At 43.8% G+C, this 16,819-nt stretch overlaps 1 protein-coding gene across 1 annotated transcript in view; it reads left to right on the plus strand.

The window, feature by feature from the left end:
• The first annotated feature begins 5,566 nt into the window (after positions 1-5,566).
• sgk1 (serum/glucocorticoid regulated kinase 1) overlaps positions 5,567-16,819 on the plus strand; it is a 35,789-nt gene continuing 24,536 nt past the window's right edge. Inside the window, exons 1-3 of the mRNA XM_084377254.1 lie at positions 5,567-6,029; positions 6,509-6,701; positions 11,989-12,228. Coding sequence (XP_084233380.1) covers positions 6,561-6,701; positions 11,989-12,228 — 381 coding nt within the window. The 5' untranslated portion in view covers positions 5,567-6,029; positions 6,509-6,560. The remainder of the gene's footprint in view (positions 6,030-6,508; positions 6,702-11,988; positions 12,229-16,819) is intronic.

Raw genomic sequence — 16,819 nt, forward strand, 5'->3', positions numbered from 1 at the left:
CAGTTGCAGATGAATACTTATTTTGTGAACTATTGAGTTTTTATGGCATCAGGACAGTGCATGTTGGATTGACCCGTGAAAAACTGCAGTGTGTGTCCATTTCAATAAAGGAGAATACCATCCGGTGCAACAGTGTGACTCCTTGATGTGTTTCTGAACAATACAGCTCTATAACACCGAAGAATAAGCTATATAAAAGTATCCTTTAAAGTCAAAATTGAGTCTTTTTTTCTGGTCGAGTCTGAAGCCATAAAGTTTTGAGTCTTGAGTCTCGAGTCACGTGACTTTACTCCACACTTCGACAGAAAGTCCAGAAACGAAAACATTTACTTTGAAGTGTCACGGGGGATGAAACATTAGCTAAAATAAATCTTGAGTGAAGGAGTCTCACTCGCTGCGTGTTGCAGTTGCTGCTCCTGTTTTAGCTGACTGAGCACAGTGATGAGAGTCGGCCAGTGAGCCATTGTAATTGGTTCTCTCCTCTCCCGTTCTCCTCCTCTGTCTCCTTAGCTCAGCACTGCAGTCTTGTCAGTCCCACTGGGAGTTGTTTCATGGCTGCACTCCCTCCCTCCCACGCACACCAACACACACACACACACACACACACACACACACACACACACACACACACACACACACACACACAGTACTGTACCCGGGCAAACAGAAATCCACACAACCTCACAAAAAGACTTCACGATCGCTGGCACGTGAGGGTGTGTGCGCCCGCCCAACACCATCTCTACAAACTCCCACGCAAAGCGCGCGCGCGCACACACACACACACACACACACACACACACACACACACACACACACACACACACACAGGCTGGTACCAACAGTTGGCACGTGACTGTATGTGTGCTGCTAATTAGGCGATGATAGATTCAGTAAGCTTGACTTTAGGCCCTCAGAGAGCCTTGAGGTAAAGCACACCTAATAAGAAAGTAAGACTGAAATGCACACACACAGAAACACACACACACGCATGCACACACACAAACGCGCACGCACTCCCGAAACGGTGTTCATCACTCTATTCATTAGTCAAATGTAGGTGTCAAGGGGAATTAATATTGTTTACTGCATCTGCCAAAAGTCTTACTTGCAGGTGGCAGTCCTTCACTCATTCTCACTCATCCTGATACCATCACACACACACTCACACACACACAGACGCACACACACATTTGTCAACTTACCTTGATCCTCAGTCACAGTCAAACGCATGCGGCTCCCGAGATTATTCACACCAAACAAATCCTGTCAGTTTGCATAAAATGCTAACAATCTCACATGCAGACACGTGCCAACACGACGCACACATACAGACACAGATGCGCACACTTCTTCACCCAGTGAATCATATTCGAAGGAATCCGGATCTTTGCGGCAACACGTGTGCGAAGCAGGGTTACTATTTTTGAGCATGGGGGAGAACTTGTGGCGCATGAGAGGAGCACTTTTCCCCTATAGATGCTCTTTGCTGCAGCCTGTGGAAGCAGAGCAGGGATATGGTTAATTTATGAAAGTGATTCGGAGTCAAGTGCAGCTCCTCCAAAGTGGGAGACGGTGTCAGAAGACAGCGACTGTGGCTCAGAAAAACACTTTTTGCTTGCAGTCAGGCGGTGGAGGGAATTCAGGGCATCATTCCCGGTGATGAGCTCACCTCCGGGTGTCGGTGGCCAGCCTGTCCCTGAAGAAAAACAAAAAGTCACCCTTGGTGAGAGGGGAAGCCATGACCGAGGACAGCAGAAATCAATTTGTGACAGGTCAGAGGGTAAAGACGAAAATAGAGAGTGAGAGGAAGACAGGCTGGCAAAGACACATCTTTTCTTTATCATCTTCTCGTCTACAATGTTAATTCGCCCTTTTCTTGCAAACGGCACTTGCTTTGAATGTAAATACCGCTAAACTGACTCGAGGTGGTGACCTCTGCACTGTAGCGCGAAAGGATAAACAGAAGCATCATCGATTTTCTATTGATGATTGCTGCCCTGTGACTCGTCTTATGGCTGCACTGGAAAAATCCACTTTTTTCTATTTCCCAGCGTTTTATTTTGAGGAGCTTTAAAGATTAAAAACCAAAAAAATGTCAGATATTTTCTCGCTCTGTCTGTGCATTTCACAGATGCCCTGGTTTCATCAGGGAGTCAAGTCCAGTTGAGTTGAGGCGGACTGTTTTTTTCTCTATAAAAGGGCTGAAAAGGATTAGCAGAGGGTTTTTTTCCTTTTTTCAGGTCTTCTTCGGTATACGATCAAAACATGCCCAGCGGACCTAATTAGCAGTCTGAGATAGCAAGTGTATATTACCGCTGACCATCACGTGGGCTTCAAACAGCCTCGCTTGGCTTTCCATTAAAAGTTCTCAGTCTCAAACGTACTGTCTGATTATTTGGGATAAATAATAAAGCCTGGAAATGCATGTAAACACACCATCCCCCACCTATCATGCTGCGGCCACAGTCGGAGGCTCTTTTTTGAGGTGGGGGTGGTTATATATGATACTTTACAGCATCAGCTCACTTTGAGGAAAATCCATAATTTATTGACTTTGCGATCATTTTGGCAATTCTCTGAACCATTTAAGAAACCTTGTTATTAATTATTTATTGGCTGCATTTCAAGAGCTGCGGAGAGTCTGAGGGTCTTTGGGGAGATCGCAGAATAATTTATGCGCCACGGAGCTATATATTTGAAATTGTTGCATGTTATGTAAGGGTGTTGCTGCTGTCGGACCATAATAGCACCCTGGAGCCCTCATGGCTCTGAGGAGATATTTTGGAAAACTAGGTTTTTGTCTTTCTTTAGTCTCATGACTGGATTCAACGGAGCAAACCACTGGAGCTTAAATGCTAAAAGCCAAAACAGGCTTTTGCTTCCTTTATTCTGTTGACTAGATGCAGTGAGGCAAGTATTAAAAATGCACTTAATAGCTCAGACAATCTTTTATAACTTTTGTGCTATTTGCGGACAGCCCGTGCAATTAAAAACCATTTCAGGGCTCAAATTAAAAAAACAGCTCTAAGGGACTAAGGATGTTGTCTGGTCAACATCCTTGATAAAGTGCAGTATATAAAGTTTGAAGGAATATTTTATAAGCAAATTAAAATTTAATAGATGCTGTTAAAACCCAAAACAAAGGGAGGTTGTCTATGGAAAAAAATGCATTGTTCGCTTCCCTTGGTAAATTGCAGCCCCCCCTGTTTTTTTTGCAGCTGGGTGCAAAGCTGATTTCCTCAATCATTGTTCCTTGTCATTACCGCTGAGTCGCTGTTGATTGGGCCTCTGACTGATCCTGATTACAGTGAATACTGCACAGTCATTGTTTCCTCTCCAAGGAGGACTACATCCCTCTCAACACGATGCCGAGGCAAACTGACTCGCTCGCTGCGTAATAAGGGATTAATTTCCGCTGAATGCTTACCACATATGCCGTCGAGCGTTATACCCTTTCATTTACACTGAGAGCGACGGCGGTGTTTGTTCCCACTGAATTATCAGGTTCCTAACCTGCTTTTATAATTGGTTTTGTCTTGATCAATACTGTAACAGCCGGTGTAATTGTGTCATAAACAAAACCCTCTCGCAAACTGATTCGTTTCAGTATGTTTTATGCATTTCAGACAAATTGTGCATGTAGCCTGAAGCATTTTCTACCACTTTCATGTTAGTTTGTCTGCTAAATGTGAAGCCCAAGCTAAAATAAAGCATGCTTAAAGGGACTAACCCTCTCACCTAGTGCTATAGCCATCTGGATTGTTTTGATGTGAGTTGCCTAGTTTTGGAGATATTGGCTGGATGTCTGCCTCCTCGTTGGTATAATGGAATAGACTCAGCACTCAGCTTGTGGTGCTCAGATACATTTGAAAAACTCGACAGCAATGTCTGTTTTCCAGGAATCAGGACCCGGATACTCAAAATAATCCACAGACCTTGTTGTGTGCAGTTTCATAGAGGAACTATTTTCTTTCTACTGAACTGCCAACCTTATCAGCGTGCAGGGGAAAGCATGGATGCACTCGTGGATGCGAGGCTCGTGACATCAAGGGATATAAAACATTAGCAGCGTTCTCCTTTGGATCGTTAGCTAGCTTAGTTAGCTCAGTTGGTTAGTGTCTTGTCCATTCTGCAAGGGGATAAAACAATCTAGATGGATAAAAAGAAATACAGGTAAGGAGAAAAATAAACTTCATCTTGACTATTAGCAGGGGTAACAGCTCCACCCTGTCAAGGTGGAGGCTGACAGGTTAAAGCTAAAGCAGGGCTAGCTTACATTTGCTAAACTGGGGCAACAAGTGAAAATTGTGAGATAATACTAAACGCTAGACTATTTTTTAGTATTTAGAAAGAATGCTGAGCAATTTTAACAGTAGGACAAATGGGGAAAAGTCATTAAGTCAGTGAAATGACTCATGTCTGTTGTAAAGCAACATTTACCAAAAGCTTGCTAACATTAGCCATCAAAGTCAAACCAGAACAGTCTTTTCATTTCTAAGTGGAGCAGCCTACGTTATTGTTCTCTAAAATAGAGCATAGCCTTGCCTTTAGCGAAAGCAACAATCAACAACATACAAATTCAAAAACTGCTTTTACTGACTCATGCCAAACATCTAGTCTATTGTGGCGAAAATAAAAGAAAGTCACACAAACATTATTGCGGATCAGGCCCCGATTATAATTCAAGTCACTCTTTGACATTAGCAGCTTATGTGCCTCAGGCCATTTGAGTTTGTCAGCGACAGCAGCCAAAGGTCATTTTTAAAAGAATTTCCTCATCCTGGACGAAATCAAGTCAGTAAACATCAGTTTTTTATTGATGCGTGAAGGAGACAGACAATAAAAACCTGTCATACGTGGTGCAGCACTTCTTTTAGCAGGCCTAATCAAAAATATCAAAGTGAATATGAAGACTGTGTAAAAAATTAAGCCGTTCTTTCTTTCGGCTTGATATTTCATTTATTATCATTTATTTTTAAGGTCATATAGCCGGCTCGCAGCCAGAAACATGATTTTATTTTTGTTGCCAGATACAAAGTGCAAGAATTCATAACAGGAACACGATTCAGCTTCATCTTTCATGGGTGTCGCATCAGGAAATTAAACTAACCCTGTGTTATAGGTACAGAGGCAAGGGCATGCACAGAGTTATGATGAGGTGTGTGTGTGTGTGTGTGTGTGTGTGTGTGTGTGTGTGTGTGTGTGTGTGTGTGTGCGTGTGTGTGTGTGTTTGCTTGTGTGTATCAAATCCAGCTGGACCAAAGCTGTCAGGCAAGATTGTACACTACATCAAACCCTCGCACGCTTACTGTGTTGAGGACATGTAGTGGGTGTCCTCTCTTGTCCTCACTGGGACAATTTTTCGAGACCAGAAAAGAGGAAGATATAATGGGGGGGGGGGATGAAGAGTGAGGTGAGGTAGATTGAAGGAGAGAGAGAGAAGGAGGCGCCACCATCGACTGCAGCAGAAGAATGAGCGAGCGGAGGAAAAAGGGGGAGGGCAGAGTGGTGATGAGGGACAGTGAGGGAGCTGGAGAGAGAGAGACGGGAGGAGAGAGGAGAGGGATGGGAGGGGAGGCGGCATCTGCTCACTGCAGAGCCTTTCATTGATAAAGTAGCGCTGGGGTGAGCCAGAAGACTGCAGCTGGACACATCACACACACCTCATCATCATGCTCGCATACACACACTTCCTGGCTGCTTGTTTACAGGCGGCATCAGTGCATCCACTCACTGTGCACTCCACACAACTGCACCACTGAGGACACACACACACACACAAATCACACAGTGACATGCTCTTATTGAAACGGACAGCAACATCATCGCAGACTCCCCCTTCCTCGTGTTCTCGCCACCCTCCTTCGGGGATGTGGGCATAGTTCGGAGTCGACAGCGAAAGGGACACCTGTAACTGAGGAGTGGGAGTCGGTGCATCTGATCTGGGACCAGTTTTGCGGAGGAGTCCTCGGGTAAAGACATAAGCTGTTAAAGCTGCAGCGGAACCAGCCGACGCCGGCAATAAGGTATGGGAGGATGGAGGCGTGTGTGCATGCTTTTGTATGTAAACACTCAGCATGTGTGTACCGCTCACACATGCATGGATCAACTTCACACATCAGACAGTTCACCGAGATTGTAAACAGAGCTGTTTCCTCCTCACAGCAACAGGAGCTGTTCCTCCTCCTCTTCCTCCCCTCTCCATCTGTTTGTGTGCATCTCCCTCTCCTACTTCCGCCCCGTCTTTGTCTCCATCCTGACACCTAGTTGTTCCTGTAAGCTCACGCTCATCGCAGCGTCCTGCCTCTCTCCCTCTCTCCCTCGCATTTTGGTCCATCTGCCTCCTCCACCTCCACCTCCTCCCTCGCTCTCCTCCTCGCATCCTCTCTGCCTCAGCGCAGAGGCATCTCCCTCATTCGCCGTCCCGCACTTGTCTCAGCAAAAAGCCTCTCTCCTCATGCCTTAGATAAACTCTTCCTCACTTCTCTTTGTCACTCCCCGTCAGCCTGTCCGTCATCCTGGGATCTACGGAGGCAAGCGGAGTGCCGGTGTCGGCCATGAAGCTGATGAACGGGGGCGGAGGAGGAGGTGGAGGAGGTGGCGGGGGAGGTGGAGGAGGTGCAGGAGTGGGAGGAGGGGGAGAGAAGACTGCCTTTTCCTTTAAGAAGTGCTCAGCTTTCCAGTTTGTCAAGAGGAAGGTGAGTTTGGACACACACACACACACACACACACACACACACACACACACACACACACAAACGACCAGAGTGAGAGGTGTATTGGCTGAGAGAGGAGGTGTCACAGTCGGAGTGTTCCCTCTCTCCCTTTCTATGTGTGTGTGTGTGTGTGTGTGCGCGTGCCAGAGATGATGTCATTGTGAGAGCTAAGCCGCACTAATCGGGCGCAAGATTCGGCTCCCTGTGTTTACTGTGCGTGTCAGTTGCGCTACTTTGTGTATGTGTATATGTGTGTGTGTGTGTGTGTGTGTGTGTGTGTGCTCCAAAACACTGTTGCATCTCAGAACCCACAAGTGTCTGCTGTGTAGAAAACATGACATCATTGAGCCGGCGGGGTCCTATAGTTTAGGATCTACTCAGCAAATCCTGCATTATACTGCAGTGCTGTCACAAGGCTCATTTCCTGTGTAACGTTAATGGTTTGAGTTAAATGGCTTGTTCGGCTGGTGTGTTTGTGTAATGAGTGTGTGTGCTGACTTTTCCAAAAAACAAAAAAGTACAACCCAGTGATTTCATGGACTACAAAATGGCACTTGGACGACTGTTGCAGCAGTTTTTCTAATTAGGCGTATAAAGATTTGTAAGTTGTAACTAATGGCTTTGGAAATGGTCGACAAATATTTTGCTGTCTTTTTAACAAGTAGGGCTGTCGACACCAGAGACAATTTTGGTCGACTGAAATTTGACCTTCTCGTCAACCGACTGATCGCTCGGTGAGGGAAAAAACCCGGGAAAAGCAGCAGAGCGCTTTCTGTATGAATTAACGAACAGGTCCACTGTCAATAAATGAAATAAACGTTTCTATCAGTACAAATGTAGCGCCTCTTGTCCGCAGCGAGAAGGAAGACAATGTAAGAGATGACGAGACAACATCGTAGCTGCTACCCAGCAGTTAGCTAACGTTACTCACTCTGCTCCGCTCATGTGTGGTGAATTATTTCAGTTAATTCACCTGTAAGTCAACAGCCGCTACAGTATGTGTAGCTAGGACAGCCATTTCGACCGTTCATACACTGACCGCTCTGACAGAGTGACCAGAGTCGGTCTGCCGCTCTGCGAGTGTGGCTCCGATTACCAACGGTCCAGTCTGTGCCACAGTGAGCTCTGGGGCTCGGAGTGACTATTTATGAACGCACCCTAGGTTAATTAATATTGCCACTGAGTGAGCTCTCCCTGGTATCGTAAATGTGTGCTAATCAAAGCTACACAAGCTAGCCAGGCAAATGTTGTAATGTTATCTTTAGGGCATGTCTATCAAGTTAATTCAGTGGCCATGTTAGCTGAACAACGCCTAATTCAACAGACTAACCTACAAAATATATAGTAATTCAACATAAAACATGGCAAAACTTACAGCTTAGAGGTTTGAAGTCGAGTCACAGACAGTTGGATTCGATTCATGATTGAGCATGAACTGTTACCAGCCCAAAATATAAAATAAGGCTTTATACACTTTCTGTCCTCTCAAGCTGTGGGCCGATGTAGTGAGCCGGGTAAATGTTCAGTGAATTAGGCCTTGTGTTCAAAGTTATGAAAACAGGAGTGTTTTTTATCTGTCTTCTAAGTCTTGTAGTCTGTTAAACATTACTTTTTTAACAATTTGTCATTTTCATTAATTCATTTTTATTAAGGGAGCAGTTTATGATGTCAACTTTCTGACATTTTATCGACCAAATGAAAAACAAAAACAATCGTTAGTGCCGGCTATAAACAGATGTAAAGAATTTGCTTAAATCCTTTTAAATATTCATGTATGTGCTGGAAATCCTTGTGCTCGATGTTTCTTTCAGTAAATAAAAAATATTAAAGCTTTTAAGTCAGAGTAGATAAGAAAGTAGCAGGTAATGCACAAGTATGCCCATTCGTACTCAGTAAATCGTTAATGAAAGTAATGCCATAGTGTTGACAAATGAGAATGTGCATTACTGTACACTTATTTGACACAATCGGGTCTTTGTTGAACTTGTGGGCATCAGTATATCCTGTTATCTGTCTAAACCTCCATTAGCATTTGTAACACTCACTCAAAATATGCCAGGTTTTGACAAACGGCTCGACTTCTGCTTCCCCAAGTTTGAATAATTTGCAGCCGATTTACATGAGATCAAAAGAAAACATTGAGCAATACGACTGCAGGGTATGTCAGGAAGGAAATGACTAACATTACTTGCATCCTGTGGAGGAGAGGAGGGGTTGATGCATTTACTCAATAATAACTGTATCGCTTTGGGAATATGGCACAACATTATGCCTTCCATTACAGAAAAGGTGTAATACAATAAATCAGGTAATAAAGTAAGTGTTTATTGCACAGGTTAGTTCAAGTTACCACATTTCGAGCCTTAGGGGTTGGATATGTTCCAGGATTACAGCAAATTGGCTACAATCAACCATCATTTTTTGCAAGTTGCCGGGTAGATTTGGACACTTTTCTACTCTGGTTGTGTCATCGACGTGTGTTCTTGCTCCTCGTAGGGTTTTCCAAAGTGTTTATTATTGTGTGTGTTGGTCTCAGATGGCGTACAGTATGGTGTGGATCACTGATGACTCGGCTGGTTAGTTTGGGCAGATTGTGTCGTGTTAACACCCACGCACAAACTCACATGCACTCCCACAGGCACATTCTGTTGCGACGAGTCTCTCGTGGGATTTTCTAGAAAGAAATATGAATATTAATCAGCAATTAAGAGCTTGAGGATCAATCTATCTATATGTTGAATCTTTAGGCTTTCTTTTTGCATGTTTCTGTGTAAAACTGGCTTTCCTTCCTGCACGACGAGAAAAACAGAGGCTTTCAGATATGCATCAGCACACAGCCTTAAATCAGAATTAATGCCTGCTGCTGCTGTTTCAGGGTTTATTTGTCTCTCTATTTGTGTCTAAATAAGCCTAATCACATAATGGGGGAGAGTCCAGACAGTCCGCTGTGTAGCACAAATGAGTAAGGGAAATGATGGAAGGAAATAAAAAATCAATGGCTGTGTGTGCTTGTGTTTGTGTGTGTTTGTGTTTGTTCAGACTGCACAAGTTGCTCCAAACATGATACATCACTGGGGCACAAATTTGTGGAGTTCTGAAAATACACTGAGGTACGTCGTGTTACACGATGGGCAAACAAACCCATCCAAAAACATGATGTCACGTGAGGCTCCTCACTGACTTTTTCAAGAGTGCTACAGAGAAGAAAGAAAAAAAAAACACATCCTCGCTGCTGAGAGCACCGTGTTTTCGTGCCTGAGGTGAGTAAGTGTTAAGCTTCAGATGGCACCTCTCATCAGTTTCATCGTCAGCGTGACGCGTTGAGCAAGAGGTATGACAGCACTCTGTTTGATCCGCTGGGTAATGCCAAAACATTTCTCACTCCGCTTTGAATGTGATGGCGAATAACAAAGGGGAATAAAGTCTAATTGGACGTTACGTCAATCAGATGTACACTCAGTTCACGTTCTATGTGAGGAAACTTGCAAAGCCTTTTTTAGGCGTGTGTCATCGGACTTCTGCGCTCACTCCGCAGTGGCTGGTTTGTTTTTGCTGTGACCTGCTGGAGTGTTTTTCCTTTAGACGCGACATGCCTTGACACGCTGTCTGGCTACCCTTCGACTTTCAATCTCACTGTGTGTGTGTGTGTGTGTGTGTGTGGCAGCTGTCTGGACTCTGTGCTGCTCAGTCACACAGGCTAAACTGCCCTGTGGCGTGTGTTTGCTAAATGTTCGACCCACGCAGCAGGACGAGATTTCATAAGGCTTCACATGAAATTGTTGCCTTTCTCTCTCCCTGGTTTTCTTATGTCTTTTTTTTCTGTTTTCTGTTTCTCTCCACTTTCACTACCTCTCCCCCCAAAACACACACACACACACACACACATACACACACACACAAGCAGACACAGGTTTGTGTAGCTATCCTTGTTAGGACTTTACATTGACTTCCATTCATTTGCACAGCCGAACCCTTACCCTAACACTAACATAACCAATTTATGCCTAACCCTAACCTAAACCTAACCTCAACCATACCTAACCCCTAAACTTAACCAGGACCTCAGAAATCATATGTCACATTAGGAGCGGTCTTTGGTCCCCATTAGGACTATTGGTCCTGACAAAAACATGTACACATACACACACCCTGGGTATTACGATTAGTGCCGGTGTTTTCCAGGGAAGTCCTAGTCACTGCAGCAGTGTATTGTGAATGCAATGTGCTTGCGTGCACCAACTTGCGCATGTGTCAGTTACAGTTTATCTCACCATCTAACACAACGCCTCATTCATTGTTGGTGCTCTGTGGTTGCATAATGTGTGAATATTTTACTGAAAAGGATGTAGAAAAGTTTTAATTTGTGATGATTGATCATCTATAACAGTCACAGCTAGTTGTGCAGAGAGAGCTTCCTCCTGGTTTTTTTCCGAGGTATTGTGGAAATTAAAGGCACAGTGTGAAATTTTTTTGCCACTAGGGGGTCTTTCAATCAAAACCATGAAAATAAAAGGCGTAGTTTGATGATGTTTGTAAAACCAGCTGTATAACATGATCCCAGCATTGGTTCTGCCCAACCTGAGCATGACATCAGAGGAAAATGGCCAGCATGTGAATACGGTCTATGTTTACAGACGAAGTAATGTTTTAGAGACTTCCTTCTTAACTTTCAGACATATCATCTGATTTTTCCCTGGAAGTTGTAGCGACAGGTGACCAAATTAAACACCCTGTTACCTTGATTATAATTACATATTTCTTCAGGTTTGAAGTAGAAACATTTAGGATAATGTTAGTACACAACTATTTAAATATATAACAAAGATATAGTAGTTTTTAGACATTTTATGCATAAGCAAGTCAAGCAAGTTGAGATGTCAAGGAAACTAAGACAAGGAAACAGACTTCATTCTTCATTATGTTTGAGAAAGCCATCAGCTTTGTGTCATTAACATGTGACAGGTGTGTGCGCATGTACAAGATGTGTTCTCTCTCTGATTCGTGTGTGTGGCAGAGCAGAGAAGCAATCTGTGCCTCTTTGAAGTGTGTGTGTCTGCCGCACTTGATCTGACATGTAATCAGGGATAACATGAGAAACTCCTCTCTCTCTGATCAAAGGAGCAGCTGGCCGGGCTGACAGTGTGTGTGTCTGTGTGTGTGTTTGTGGAGCACCTGTGTGAGTGCTTAAAAAAACATCTGAATAATAAGAAGAGAAAGTAAAAGTGAGATCAAACCAACTGTTGTCTTCAAACATTTCTGCTCTGCGCAGGTACGAAGATGGATGAGGAACCCCAAGGTGAGCGTGGAGAAGTCCCAAGGAAAAGGCCTCCTTTACCCATGTCCGAAGTGTCCGCTTGCTGACGACCTGTGGTACACGCACTTCCCATCGCCTTACGGCTGCTGTCACTACGGTGGCCTGCAGGGCGGCCAGTACTACCACCAGGAGCCGTGCTCTCCGTGCCCAGCCCGCGGGCAAACCAGCGGCCACGAGAAGAGCAAGGGCTGCAAGGTAAGATCTCAAGAGAGAGAGCGTGTGTCCGTGAATACATTTGTGTCACTACTCGTTCATTAAGCCATACTCGACCCTGCAGCCTCTACCCAATCGACTGCCTGCATCCCTCAGTATCATTTGTCACCTCCATCCTACACACAGCTGTAGGCAGTGAGTAATATGCTCAGTCTTTCTGTCAGCTATAACAACACTGTATTCACCAAAGACATCACTATAAAAAAGCTTAACAGGGCAAGAAAACAAGCAATTAGACCAGCGGTTCCAAACTTGTTTTGGCTTGTGTCCCTGAACCAAGGCAGTGTCTAATTAAAAATGCAAAGATATTAAGTAATCCACAATGCACAAAAAGTATATATCAGAGGGAGGTCTGGAGAAGTAAATATAATTGTGTGTAGCATTACATGCTCATGACCTGTCAGGCTTGGACCCACTTAGTCAGATATTCAACAGGTTTAACAAACTGCTCTTTATCTAAACCAGGGATGCCCAAGGATGCAGTCCAAAAAATTAAACTTTATGGTGGGCCACAGGCCAAAGTGTCTCTCTGCCTGAACATGCCACATTGCCATATTCAAGCGATTAACTTGATGAGTATCCCACACTACATTATACCAGCAGGAATGATGGCCAAAACTATGAAAATAAAACTAAATTTTTAATAAAATGGAAAATGCTGTCTGACCAAACTTTTACAGTTGATTTCTCAAACTTTGCAAAGGTGCCAACTATGTCAGGTGAAATTTTGAAGAAATATGTGTAGAATAATGCACAATATTTCCAGATCACATATTCATTTAATCTCCTAATACAATCAAATACAATACAAAATGTTTGAATAGGGTTTTCTTATGCTCAGAAGTTCTGGTTGCCCTTTAACTTCCTAAAATATTCAAAAATTCCTTCCAAGATACTTCTGATGTGATAACGTTTTACTGTGTGAACTACGCTTTTACTGAATGTAATGACAAGTACTGGAGAACCTCAGGGGTCGATAAAGTTAAAAAGGACATTGTGATCTATTCATGGTGTGTTGAATGCATCCACCAACACACTCCATAGCAACACTTGACTCATATTACAGACCTCCTTCAGTTTGCCCATTAGCGCTCAAAGCCACAAATTAGGTACGAACAGGACTCCAGACATTGTTCTGTTTGTCTTTAATCTTCATTTAAGCTCGACCACGAGTGCTGTTATGTAACATAAACACCGAAGCGGCTGAGGACTGGGCCGCTTGTATCAAAGACCACCTTGTTGTCGTCGCTCACCACAGGCTGCCGCTTCTGGAATTAAAGCACGAGGCGTGTACTAAGAAAAGAGCGTGAACATTGTATAAACAAATAAACAAGAAAATTACTGAAAAAAACCTAACACCAGTGTGTGGGACCAGCTTGTTGTCAACAAACGCCTTGCCCAAACACACCAGTCCATTCACACTAGAGCTGCTCCGGGTTGTCCTTGGTTATGCAACTGCAATCATAATAGCTATCCCACTCCCATCAATCATTACTCCCATCAATTGGTTCCCCGCTCCTGTGTGTGTCGGTGTGTGTGTGTCTCCAGTCCCATGGGCGACAGGAGAGAATGAGTCATCACTGTCCCAGCGAGACAAAGCCACACTGTACACTGTGTGTGTGTGTGTGTGTTTGCATGGGAGTGTATGCACAGAGACACAACATTAGAAGTGTGTGAGAATATAAAACCGGACCGTGCTGTTGTCCATCACTTCATGCTCTTTCCTGCAACCCTTCAGCGTTTCTTTTTTTCTTGTTTCATTTGCCGTTATGTTTCACTCTATCTCTCCATCAATTCCACCTCTTGCCCTCACAGCCAATAGATCTGTCACTAATGTCTCGCTGGAGATAACCGGTGTGTGCGTGTTCAGAATTAATGGGTGTTGCTGGCGAGGTGGGAGCCACACGGCCCCGTACAGACGAGGGTGCTTCGTGGTGAGTCATAGCTACTGTGTGTGTGTGTGGAGTTAAACAGGACTGACCTACAGTGGCTGCTCATATCTCGCATGTGGTTTTGTGATCCGAGACTCCATAAATGATTGACTGCATTTAAACTGGAAATTTACAGCGTACAGTAGCAGTCAGGTGTGGGCTCTAAATGTGGACAGAAACCTTCCTGTGGTTGACTTTATGTGGCGTTGCAAAATTCTCCAAAATTTCAGCACGCAGGCGTCACGTTCTGTCAAAGTTCCTGACGTGCTGTACCATATCTCAGCACACCCCGTCCAAACACTCAACAGCCACTCGAAGTTGCTTTGCCAAACGCTGGCAGAGCGCGACACTTGTTCGACAGATCAGAAACATTTCCCTCACATGCCAGACGAGCTGCTCTGTTTTTGAAGGGGGCCGCACACGGCCAGACTCAAATGCAAATGAGCAAAGCATCGCTTTGAAATTTGTCAGCTCATCAAAGCGAAACGAAGCGTCTTGGACTGTGACTTAAGATGTGATGACGCCGAGAGGCTGCTGTCACCTTTCAGAGGAGGAGGAGACGAATGAGACACCAGATGTTGACAGGCAGTGTCAGCCTACTCTTAAGTGTTCAGAGACAGAAGGAGAAGCTCTGGGGACATTTGTCATGGTCTGATACCACGCTTCTATATACTTTATAAAAGTGTATTATTTTTTCCCTTAAGCGTCCTTTATTGTTTCAAACTGACTGTTCAGTGTGAACGGACACTCTTTAAATTGTTAAAGTCGCAATATGTAGGATATGGCCGAAATTTAAAGCATTAAAAACATCATGTTGCAGAGATCAAGTCAGCATGCTAACCAGCTAGCTGTCCTGTCTGATAATACCACTTTTTTCATCAGGATTGATGCATTATTCCTTGAGAAATCAACAAAAAAAAAATGCCTCACAAATCTCGCAATGTTAAAGAAAGTGAGAAAAATATCCTGGATTTGTCCCTTTATCCGGATCTGCACCAAAAGTTAATGGGGTCTATTCTGACTGTAATCTGTAATCTGACTGACAATCCAACCAACAAACAAACAGACACGGGCAAAAATATAACCTCCTTGTCTGAGGTAACAAAATAAACTGACAAAATGTCAAGAAAGGAAAATATTTGCGCAACTACTTTCATTTACTAAACGGAAAATGCTGAATTCAAGTTTCTTTCTTCTACAGAACCAAGACAAGCTTAACCTAATTCACCTTGGATCACCTCTGGTTGCTGCCCCCTGTTTGTTTGGAGTGACCTTAGATAGGTTGCCAGGTCTTACACATTGCACCTTTAATCTGTACTTGGCCACAAAATGCAGTTGCTTGTTTTCAGAGGAGCTGCGTCTGAACTAAAATGAAAGTTTTCACTAGCCCCTTACAGGCAAAAAAAGAAATACTCCAATATTTGAATTATTGAAGGACATTTACTTGGGGCTCTCTGACAGATTGCCCACCTCCTCCTCATTAAAAATCCATCGCCGCACCTTTTTTCTGATTCGATAACATCAGCACCATTAACAATGCAGGTGGCTTTGACCGGGTGCTTTGCATGGACCTCAACCCGAATCTATCAGAGCCAAAGCTAAATATAGACCAACTTTATGGCACTGATCTTATTATACTATAAAATCAGTGTAATAAAGTCATGACATTGGGTGTCATAATTTTTTTTTCTTGGAGTGATAATTGAAAAATAAGGGAGGAGAGGTGTGTGTGGAGGGTTTACTGTAAGCAGGAGGAAAGACAGGAGATGTTAGAATTAAAATTGGACAAAGGGTAAACAATGATGGCTGAGGAGAAAAAATAGAGCAGCTGAGGGATTGGTGGAGCTGAAGTGAAGGCATAAACAGGGTAAACAGCTGTGTGTGTGTGTGTGTGTGTGTGTGTGTGTGTGAGAGAGAGAGAGAGAGAGAGAGAGAGAGAGAGAGAGAGAGAGAGAGAGGAGAAGAGCTGAGAGGACAGTTTTATTAGAAGATAGAGGATGAGGTCAGAGCATCTGCCCCACTGCCTGAGCATGACCAGAAATCAAAAGCATATAAATCCTCCTGATGAGGACGTCCTGTACTGTCCTGTGCGAACACTAACAGTTACTACACACACACACACACACGCAAACTAAAAGCTGACGCAAACTCAGCCTTTCCACTAATCTCTTACATCGAGGCCGGCACTGTTCTTGATGAAGCCTTAATCAGAGATGAAAAGAACATGAACTTCTGCTGACTGCTCATTGTTCTGCCCTGTTATCTCTCATACAATTTCAGCTTTTGCTAGAAACTTACAGGAAATTGAGTTGCGCTTTAGACTACAGCCCATAAATTACAGTGTAAACATAGTTTGTACATACAGGGTAACTGTTAATTAGCGACTGGAAACTAAAACATTGTAAAAGCAATAGCTGAATTTTTACAGCCCCTGGGGTTTCTCCTTCGCTGTCAATGTTTTGTCCGGATGGCCGTGTCTTATTACCAAAAAGTACCATGCATCACCTCAGCATGCTGTAAAGGTACACCCTTCATTTTAATAACAAAGGGTAACTCCGCCAATTTTACACATTAAGTGTGTTCACAGGTGTTGGGGAGTATTACTGCATATGTGAAAAAGGTAGACTGAAGCTTTTTGTGGC

The sequence above is a fragment of the Pagrus pagrus genome (assembly GCF_965226575.1).
Source record: "Pagrus pagrus genome assembly, chromosome: 16".
Classification (NCBI taxonomy): Eukaryota; Metazoa; Chordata; class Actinopteri; order Spariformes; family Sparidae; genus Pagrus; species Pagrus pagrus.